The 10,972-nt window shown below is 37.5% G+C and overlaps 1 protein-coding gene across 1 annotated transcript in view; it reads right to left on the reverse strand.

Annotated features, from left to right (window-relative positions):
* PIEZO2 (piezo type mechanosensitive ion channel component 2) overlaps positions 1-10,972 on the reverse strand; it is a 325,545-nt gene that overhangs the window by 36,588 nt on the left and 277,985 nt on the right. The window contains exons 34-37 of the mRNA XM_074146852.1: positions 8,891-8,994; positions 6,744-6,842; positions 4,245-4,356; positions 2,453-2,518 (exon numbers count right to left, since the gene is read on the reverse strand). Coding sequence (XP_074002953.1) covers positions 2,453-2,518; positions 4,245-4,356; positions 6,744-6,842; positions 8,891-8,994 — 381 coding nt within the window. The remainder of the gene's footprint in view (positions 1-2,452; positions 2,519-4,244; positions 4,357-6,743; positions 6,843-8,890; positions 8,995-10,972) is intronic.

The raw sequence follows: 10,972 nt of genomic DNA on the forward strand, positions 1-10,972 counted from the left end.
TCCACTTACAAACATACACACCACACTACAGTGCTTATATCGTGTTGCACAAATACTAAAAAATTTCTTTCCAACTAGCCAGTTCCAGAGCTAGTTGTCTCTGCTAAGTTGAAAATCCCAGAGCACTAGTTATGAAGATCAATTTTAGAGTAACCAGCCTAAAAATAATAGAAAACTGTCAATAATCTGACATGCAGGGACAAAATGGTTGAAGTAGATACTACGGAGCCAACCTATGTGCTAAAGCATGATGCTTTCAACAACCTCACTTCTTAGCTGTACCACAAGATGGCATGCAAAACTTTGTGGAGTGCACATTTGCTCCTTACAAAGAATGCTAAAGTGAAGCTATAATAAAGCAAAAGACTTCCTATGGAGGAACTTGCACGTGTCTCTGGGAGTGCAGGCAGGGTTGTAAGCACACACATGTGGAAAGCAACTAAGGAAAAAAACCCATTAGTGGCACATTCCTGTAAACTGGATGCTGAAATGGTAGTATGTACCATTCACCTGAGCAATAGAACTGATCTGGTATCTCTGAATGTAAAAGCATTTAGCCCCCTTCACTTGGTCATACATTTATTTCAATAATATTTTGCTCTTTTTTTTCAGGCTTTTTCTATGTCATTTAGAATTGGACACATTTTATGATTTGTATACTTAAATTTCATTCACTCATATTTCAACATGCAGGTCTTGAAGCTAAGGAAATCTTGCCATTGGAAATTAAATGCAAGGCTGTTCCTATTTCAAGGAGCATTCATGTCCTTTGAATTCTAGATAATATTATGAATAGGTTAAAAGAAAACATAGCACCCATACACAAAAATATACAACATATAAATGTTCTGTTTTAACCCACACTCTTCCTCTCTAATATATAATTTCTGCTACTGACTTCAGGAGAATTGCAGCTTTCAGGTTAAAATTATCTTTATTATTGACCACCACTGGCATGCCATAGTCTCACCACAGTGCTTTGCCAAGCACTTCCAGTCTAATCTAAAAGGTCATTTTTCTCTCTGGGATGGAGGTGATTCAGTATACATTTTTAATGATGCTGTAGCTGTTCTGGCAGGTTTGCTGTTCTCCAAAACTTTTAAAAAAATAATCTTTTGGGGATCGATTGCATCTAAACATCTTCAAAAAGGGAAACAAATATTTATTTTCTGCAGAAACTGTTATTCTAACTGAAAGGGTCAAATGCAGAGAAAGCTTCTCTGCCTGAGAGTGTGAGACAGGATTTGATCTAAGGTTAATAATGATATTAATGCTTGATTAACAATTACCGTCTAATTTTTCCAACCATCTGCTTAACAAATTTTACCTAGGAATGGTTGAAGTATTTCAACAAAAATATAAAGTACCTTAAATTTACTACTTCCAATATAAATGAATTATAAACCTCCTTCTCTTTCCCTAACTCCTGTGTAGCACCGACAGTACTTCTCTAGAGATGGGTTTGAGTGATGCATTGAGTGATTGACCTCAGTGTTTTAACACAGGTAACTGCATCACTGTAAGTTACAAATAAAAAAGCCTCCCAAACCCCACCAGAAAACCTCAACAGCAATGCAACTTATTTATTTGAGACCACTGCTCTCATGAGAAAGAAATGACATCTCCCACATCCCTGTAATACCTTCTGCCCTGTGGCTCACTCAGGGATACAATTCTAACCGGAACTGTAGGAACCAATTTTAAAAAGAGCAAAAAAATAGCGTTTGAAGACAAAAGTCTCACTCATGGTAAGCCACCTTGAAGACTCACTAAGAGAAGAGTCTGTTTTCTTCTTTTATTCCAATTAGAAACAAAGAGTCAAGCTTAGCTTTTTGATCTGCTACGCTTCTTTGGAGGAAAGCTTTCGATATGGCCAAGATCTTGCAAATGGCTGGCATTTCTTCTCTTGTGCAGAGCATCCTTAAGTCTGATTATGAAGGAGAATGGGTGAGATCGGGAAAATCCCTATTTTTTTAGAGGGGATTATCGCACCTTGTTGAATGGGTGACTACTGGACAAAAGCATTATATTAACCTTGCTAAAACACACTGAAAAAACACAAGGTCTGTTTGCTAATAATACCATTTCAGACATTGAAAATCAATGGAGATTATAACATGGGGCTGTATGCAATCAGGACTGGAAGGTAAGCTGTAAGTTGTTCCATAAGTAAAATATATAGCAAGCGATCAAGTCTGAGCCTGCAGATGTATTTACTACAGTGTATAAAGAATGAGTGCAGTAGCTAATATTCCAGGAGTCGAAGTTCCTAGACTCAGGACTTGTAAGTCTGGCAACTGAAAACCTGAAAGTAGTTAGGAAGTTCTCACTGCACAGGTTAGAGTGGATTTTGTGGCTTTTATGCAAGCCTGGGATCACTGCAACACTGTCTCTGTGATATGCTGCTTCTGCCGCTGGTCAGAACTGCATTTTAAGAGCAGTGCCTTCATACCTGGTCCGTCAGATTTCTTCTTGACAGGTTCCTCTTCACTGTCTTCACAGTCCGCATCAGTACCACCTATTGAGAACAACAAGTGAAACACTGAGTGTTACATCTACAGAAGTGCAGGTGTAAATGCCTTTCAAGCTAGAAAATGCTACAGTTACTAGGCAGTAGTGACCAGTCCCTCACCTACCACTATAACAGAAAGCTCATCTCCACTTCTAAAGGACTCAAGTGAGGGGACAACCTGGTCTGCCGAGGTGTTATGACGACCCCTCTCTTGTAATTTGCAGTGGCATTTTCTTACTAGGTAGGTTGCTGAGCAAGATCATCTGTTGGTGTAAACCCAGGCAACTTCTCAGTCACATCGCTTCCACCCTCGGCAGCCTCACCTTCCACTTGATCTCATTTCTTCAGCTTCTGCCAAGGGCAACCGGATCAGTGCTCTGATCTTCTCCTCTAACCCAGCAAACCTGAATGAATTGAGTGGGACCTTCGGGTTGAAATGAAGCAGCAGAGTTGGTCTGAAACTACCACATGCTTTTATTTAGGCCTATAGCAGAAGAGTGATGTAGAGTCGCAGGCAGAACTGAAGGGCAGACAAATGACTCTCCTTCCATCTAATATCCAATAACTGCAGCTACCCCTTCAGTGGCAGCAGTCAAATTACAAAGCTCCCTCTTTTTGACAGGTGAAGATGCCAAACGGAGGAAAAGTCCAGCTGATTGAGGCTGAATGGGCACCCCTCCCCATCTAAACCAACCAGAAAATTTATATTTTTGAATTTCTATTTTCTTTTCTTGTTTAAAAAAGGAGCAGAAGATGAACAGATATGAACCACTTATGCACTCATTTTTTTTTCAGAGGCATGAATGGTTTTACAGTGCCAGTAAAACCCTGTTAACATTTGTATGTTTTCCTTTTGCTACCTGCTGAATTCACTGTGAATTTAGGGGTTCATGGATATTCGGGTTCCTCAGTGAGTACAGCATGGAAAGTAACAAAAACTTCTTGATATTCTTCCCCATGTATCAGTGCAGGCTTCTTTAGGGAACAATATAGGAAATGTGGCAAAAAGAAATAATTTTCTGGCTATTTAATTGAATTTTTCTTACAGCCCCACTTGAACTACAGCTCTTCAGGAAGTTCCTCATGAAATACTTCTTCAACACAAAATGTAAGTCTGTCACAGCCAAAACTTTCCCTGGGAATGCACATGAATTTACCATCAAAATGAGAGACTTAGAGCAACCCTAGAAAAAACCTGGAGAGTAAGATAAAGCTTTTTATGAGGTGGGGGAGTGAAAGTGTAATGTCCTTGCTCCGCCTGATTCTGGCTAAACACCTGGCATTTACACACCCATATTCTGCAGAAATGCTGTTAACTACCAGGTTATTGGCTTTACAAAGTTTCGCCTTTGCAGGGTTATGGCTTTCTGTTGCAAGTACTCTGCTTCCACAAATGTTTTCACATAGCTGACGTTTTCTGCAATGTGTTGAGTCCTTCTATTTGGCAAAAGTTCTGGGTGTGTGTCTTGCAACTCCACGGAAAACACATATACCTCCGCTTCTCCTTTATTTCCCCCAGCATGCATTGTGTAGACCTAAAGGACATAGCTATGGCCGGCCTTGTCATGGGCTGGGGCAGGGAGAGACAGCCAGCCAAAGGCAAACTCAGTTTTCCAGCTCCTAGCCAGAACCGAGAGCACTTGCTCTCTAAAACTCAGCTGCCTTTCACTACCAGGAACAACAGGCAGTCTAGTTAACACTACATCTTATTAAAATACAGAAGTCTACCTACCATCCCAAGATCCTTTTCGTCTTCGCTTCTCCTCTTTCCCAAAACTTTTCTTCTCTTTGCGCCTCTGTCGTAGTGCTGTTTTAGGGTCAGTAATCCAGGCCTGGTAAACAAACTGGAAGGAACAAATTCATTTATTTCAAGGTCCTTCATGTTTTGAGAGTAAGGCATAGAATAAGCCACAAGCAGGACTACATAGTTTGAGTAAACACATACAGATCTGCAGGGGTAAGGAAATATTTTGAATCCCAAATCAAACACCTCCCCTGCAGATCTGCTGAGTTTTCATGTGCTATTTTTTGCGAGCATAAAACCAAATGTGAAAACACTTGTGGGTGAACCAAGTTTCATTAGAACCCACAAAAATTCATGCTCTGAACTTTTGGAATTAATACCCTGTTGTGCATACGGACTACTTCACCTGAATCTCTCTACTTAATTCTGCATTTCTACTTTATCAGTAATGGAAACTTTAAGAGAAAGTGCTGCAATCAGCTAATTAAAGCATCAAAAGATGTAGTGATATCTCAGTACAGGTATTTATGCTTGTATATTTTCCATATTTTAGGTATTTTTTTCCCCTCTGCAGATCCCAGTGGCACATTACAGATTTGCTATCTATGCACAGTCCCAAACCTGGCAGTCAGAAATTCCTCAGATTTTATCCTGATTTTAACAATGGCTCCCTTTGTTGCTTCAGGTAAGTCACTTATGAATTGTTCTGCTACTGTTTTCCCAGTTGTAAAGTGAAGACAGTAATACTTACCTGTATATCAAGGGGATTTTATGGGGCCAAATCCTGCTCACAGCACTCAGATCAACAGTCTGTTGACCTGTATGACTACATGAAGCACGGAATTGGCCCAAAGTATTTATAATAGCTATAGCAGTGGAAAAAAAGAAGTAATAAAAGTTACCCAAAAGTAACTTTTTGAATAGTTCTGCTTAAGCTGTGAAGGAAGGTTACAAAAGCACTAACACATATCTTTTTTCCCTATACAACACAAAATGTGAATAACAGAAACTAAAGTAACTGCATCTTCTCCACAGCTCTTTAGGATGAAAGATGTTCTTTTGTTCCTTTTATGGTTTTCATTGAAAAATGCTAATCTTCAGTTGACACTGCATTGTCACATATTTCTAAGCAACACAGGCTGCTAAAAGAGACAGGGCAGGGAAGCACACGTAAGGTTGAAAATAAAGCACAGTAACAAAACATCTCTATTAATTCACAAGACAAACATGCAGACAATGGCAACAACACACGTGGATCTCAGTGAAGCTGGAAATGCCCCTCATAGGACAGATTGGTAAAACTTCTATTGAGTTTATTTATATATTTTAAAATTTGCACACACAAATTGCTCTGGAATATTAAAAGGCATTTTTTAAAACTGTCACACTGACTTTAAATGAATTTAAAAGGGAAAAATACTTTGCTCTGTTTTGTGAATGTATACAACAATGGAGAGGAAATTATTTTGATTCAGTTGATAAGAACGTCCCCTTCCAAATCTCTCAAGGTCTGTACATTTATTTTTGTATGTCTGACTTGTTCAAAACAAGCACCACATGCAAAAATGTGTGGGATCAGAGGCACTGGTTTCTCTTTCCTTTGTATTAGGTGTTTTTTAATGAAGGTGATCTGGGGGAATGGTGATACTTAAGTGAACTAATACCGTATTACTTACTGAAAGTCAAAAACTCTCAACGTCTGCTATTGAACATTTAGCTGAGAAACTGTATGCTAGCCACAGTCATAGCGTGAATACTTTATTAGAGGTAAAAGGCAGACTTGGAAGAGGGTAGAATAGAAAGAAGAAAGGGCATTTGATTAATAAATCTAATGTAGCTACTTATGCTAAGCAGTAGATACTTTAAGAGCTGAATGGGTGCATACATATAGTATTACTTTAGATTTTTACTGCTGGACAAACTTTAAACGCAATTATCTTTTAGGTTTTGGAGCTGCTACACTCTGTAACTCTCATGCCTTAAAAATATCATGTTACATATATGGAGTGTAAAATGATACACAGCTCTCAAAGGCAGGAAATGCTAAATGTATTCAAGAAGTATAAGAAAGAAGATGCACAAATCTTTTTTATGGTGATGAAGACCAGAAAAGTAGAGAGCTCAAAGGGAGTTTGGACCAGAATGTGTGTTTTACAAACCTTTTACCAGCTTTCTGAGATGAATTACCACGGTGTCCACAAGATACATGCAACTTGATGCGACCATCTTGTACAGCAGGATCAGAAGAAAATGAGAATTTGGGTCTGCATTTTCTCTCCAGGGTTACACTTAAAAAAAGATAGACCACTTTTCTTGTGGCTTGACCACTCCAAAGGTATGAAATTTATTGAATTTAATAAGAATGAAGATTTGGCTGTCATTTTTTGATCATTCATATAAGAGGAAAAATGCAGACGAGGACAGAGGTCATTACATCAGGAACTATGGGATGGGTCACATACTGAGCACTCGCAAAAAGTCAAGTACCTTTGCTGCTTTGATTAAATACTGAAGAATAGTTTTTGGTAGCTTAATGACAGACTTTGGCAAGGCTAAAATGGCTGAAGCAAATTTCCCAATAGCTCTCTATAAAGAAGGACAAAGCAAGAGCAATTAGTAGAAAACAAGAAAATATTAATAAAAAGTATCTACTGAAGGACTGTACCTAGATTATTAAGGACAAATTTACATTCATAGACTCCAATATGAAAAAGATCATTTGTGATGTTCACAATAAAATTTCAATGAGATGATTCTTAACTGCCTGCATTCTCTAATAAATAAAATCTCCAAGGTAACCCTTGAAGTGACCATTGCACACAATTTACACTAAAAAAAAAGTCAACAATTAAAAAGAATTCTTTAGTAGGCTCTACAACAAACAAGTTCACTTTGCTGGTACTTTTATTAAGACCATGTGCATGGTGATGGACAGTGAATAAGGTATGATGACCAAATTATGACCAAAATTTTCATAAACAAAATCAATTTTCTGTTCTATACAACTTCCCTCCTACATAGAGCCATCCAACATCTTCATGTTGCACATACTGCAGAAATGGCCACCTTTACAGAACGTCTGAGCAGAAGTTTGAAATAAAGACCAGATCGCCCATCCTCAGATTAATAGTTTCAGAACTGAGCTTTAAAAAATAAGACCAAACAAACAAAAAACCCAAAACCTAGAGTAAATGAAGACTCTTAATAGCTTCTGACCTTAAGTTTAGAACTCTTTAAAATCTCAGTGCTTGGCACCAGAACATCTGAACAAAATACTGTCACCAATTTTTTAAAAAATTAGCAGAAACCAGAATGCAAATTTTCCTCTATACCTGCATGAAAACCAGAAAGAAAAATGACCTAGAAATTCATGTGCCATTTTTATGGTCCAAGGTGAGTTAAATGCAAAATATACAAAAAAACTGTGTAAATAGTAGAAAATAAAACTTATCACACTGTTTTTCATCCAGATTTCTTTTGTCTTTAAGGTCAGGAAAAAAATCTTTCCATGCCATTACCATGCAGCAGTTTAACAAATGTAATCAGTTGGTAATGCAATGTAAGCATAACTAAAGGCACATTGTATCAATGAACTAAATAAAATATTTCATCTTGTAATTCAGTAATGTCATCTGGGAAGCTTTGTTTGAAAGCTATAGGCATAAGGAATAGAAGATCATGGAGGCAGTTTCTTGCACTTGCTTGGGCTGGGTGTTCAGTAACGTACCATTTTTGCGGTGACGTGAGCTTGCCCCTGCATGGGAATACTCATCTGCAAAAAACTAACCATTTGCTTAAGCTTTAAAAGTTACAAACCTAAAAAAGTTCTGTGGTATTCCTGAAAATTCTTCAACGAGTAAAAATTTAATCTTATGAAGATTAAAGCAATCCAATATGCATGAGTATTTTGTTAACTTCTCCACCAAAGTTCTTCATTTAAGTCAGTGGATCCAATATTTGGTACTGTCTAAGATCAATCAGTCTATATGTAGGAACCCAGTTAGGAAACTTCAGCTATCTTTTTAACATTACAATATACTCTTAATTCAACACAATCTATCACTTAAAATGCAAACAGATTAACATTATCCCGAAAAAGAAACGAGAGAAAGTGATGTGGTCTCCTTCTGTAATTTTAAATGTTAAGCTCTTTTAACGCAAGGATATATTTCTCTGGTCAACTAGGATCAATAATAAAAATTTTTTTTTTGGTTAAAGTATGTGTTCCTTTCCATGAAAAGCCACTTATTTTGGGGATCATTTCTTCATGGAATTATAATACCTACTCAAAACCAGAAAACCACTGAAGCATTGCACAGCAGTGCCAGAGGCAAGTCAGCTTCCTCACTTGTCTTTACTGTAATGCAGAAAAAATAAAGCTCAGATTCTTAACCTTTGGTTTTGTAATTTTGTTTTCCTCAGGAATAACTGAATGAAGATATGATTTCACAATAGTTTCTGTAGGAATTTGGCAATACTTAAAACAGGCAAACTTGCATTTTAAATTGGCAAAAAAATTCATTTGCAATACTTTTCAGGTCTACTTTAGATGTACTGGCTGTACATGTGCCTGTGTTATGGGAATCCAACCTTTTTTCCAAATGCCAACTAGAAAACAAATTACCATAAAGTACCTGAAATGCAGATTTTTTTCTAGGCTCTTCCTCTTCTTTTTTCTCCTCTTCCTCTTCCTCTTCACTATCCGTCTCAAACAAATAATAATTTCCACTTCTGACCACTAAGTGAAACAAAATACTTTCTTATTTTTCTGAAAAGTTCTATTCTTAACTGGCCCAAGACCTATGAACAGCCAGCCAGTCATTTAAAAATTCATAATCAGAAGAGGTGAACACAGAGAAGAAGCAACAGATTAAATGGTCTCAGGCAATTTATTTGATGCTTGTCTGCAATACTTTGGGCATGAATGAGAACTACACAAGAAATAAGGAAAACATCATCATGAGAAGAAAATGTAAAGAAAAAGCTTGAAGTGTATCAAGTTACTAGGTTACATTTTTTAGAAAAAAAAAGCAGTTAAGTCTAAATTAATTGGGAACTGATGGTTATTTGAGGGAGTAAAAGAAGCCCAGCAGGTAAGTAAAAGAATTTACGTGAACAATACCACTGGACAAAAAATACAGAACTTCTCTTTTAAATGCTGAGGCATCCTTTAAACTATGGAATGAGATGGCATTAGTTAATGCTTTCTTCAAACATTTAAGCTTTGATGAGATAATGGAAAACCTTGGTTTGTTTAAAACAAATCACTTGGATTCTATTAATGTGATTGCAAGTGAGTTTCAATTTTTTGCCCATGGATTCAGAAAGATTCTGAAACCTTGATACAGTAAAGATGCACAGTAAATAAGCTATGCCTTATATCCTTGAACAGAAGCAATGTTTTATTTCTCAGATGGTAACAGGCCTACATGAACGAACAAGGGAAACAAAAGAAATAAAAATAAGGTAATGAGCAAGAGAAAAATCAAAATCACAGCATTACAGTCAGCAGTGAAAACTGGTAAATAATTTCCACATTTAAGCTGAAATATTTAAAGGAACAGTTACTTAGATGAAATGTCACACAATCTGGATATATAGAGCAATACATATTTATAATGAAAATTATATTTAACCCTCATTATAGGTTTCTGGAAAAGTAACAATTGCTTTAATTCAATCATACCTTGAATTCTACACATATCCTCTGTGCACAGATGACCACACATAACTACCATAGAAACCTCAAGGTAAGCACACTAAAATTTGCCAGAATTTTATTGGATCATAACTTCAGCATCTAAAACTTTCCCACAGAGGAAATTTTGTGCCTCATGTGCCTAGTTATGACTTTTAACATCAATGAAAGCCCTGCAGAGGGACAGACAGTCCACCTCAGCAGTTCTAATTGCTGAATGAGGTGAAAAGAAAGTTTGGAAATTTCTTGGATCAAACAAATTAATTATTTGGTAGAGAGCCTTCTAAGAATGGCCATTTAAAATGCGTTAAAGAGATGAATGCATTTTAAGAGCCCGTAGTTTACAGTTCTCTTTCATAAAAAAGTATTTTGTAGTCAGCAACAGAAATCATCCACACAGAAGATCAGCAGGATAAGGTTTGACATCTAGGAGAAACCTCTACTGCAGTGCAGTTCCTTAAAGGCTCAGAGTAGCACCCGGTCAGACTTGGAATTCCTGAGCTGGCAGAAAAAAATCTACAATGATCTCCCTCCAAGGTTTTAGGTTAACGTGTATCTGAGGGTCACTATAATGTAACAGTTACGTCTTTTTTACAACTAAAGAGGGAGGTACGATTGAATAGCAATAATGCATTCTTGCACACATCAAAAAGGAGTAAGAGTATTAGTCACCTACAGGGATTACTAAAGAGATCAAATTTTACTAGGTAATTCATGGCCAGACTGGACTTGGGGGACCTCTCTCCTACTGCAAAACATGACTTACTCCTACTGAGAAAAGGGACTTGCAAGCTTTCGTTGTGGGATGGGATGGAGGAGGCAGAAGGGGAGCCATGCAGGAGAAGACAGCATCTCATCATCTGCTTGTGCCCACATGGAAGGAGCTCCCCAGGACAGCTGCAAGCGCCATCTTTTGCACTACATCAGACACAACTCTGTGCCCCAGAAGAAGCGGAGGACCTCAAAGCCCTAACTCCTGCTGATCTTTGTGGAGCTCCATAAGTAATCCACAAGCACA

Source organism: Numenius arquata, chromosome 4, assembly GCF_964106895.1.
Source record: "Numenius arquata chromosome 4, bNumArq3.hap1.1, whole genome shotgun sequence".
In the NCBI taxonomy this organism is placed as follows: Eukaryota; Metazoa; Chordata; class Aves; order Charadriiformes; family Scolopacidae; genus Numenius; species Numenius arquata.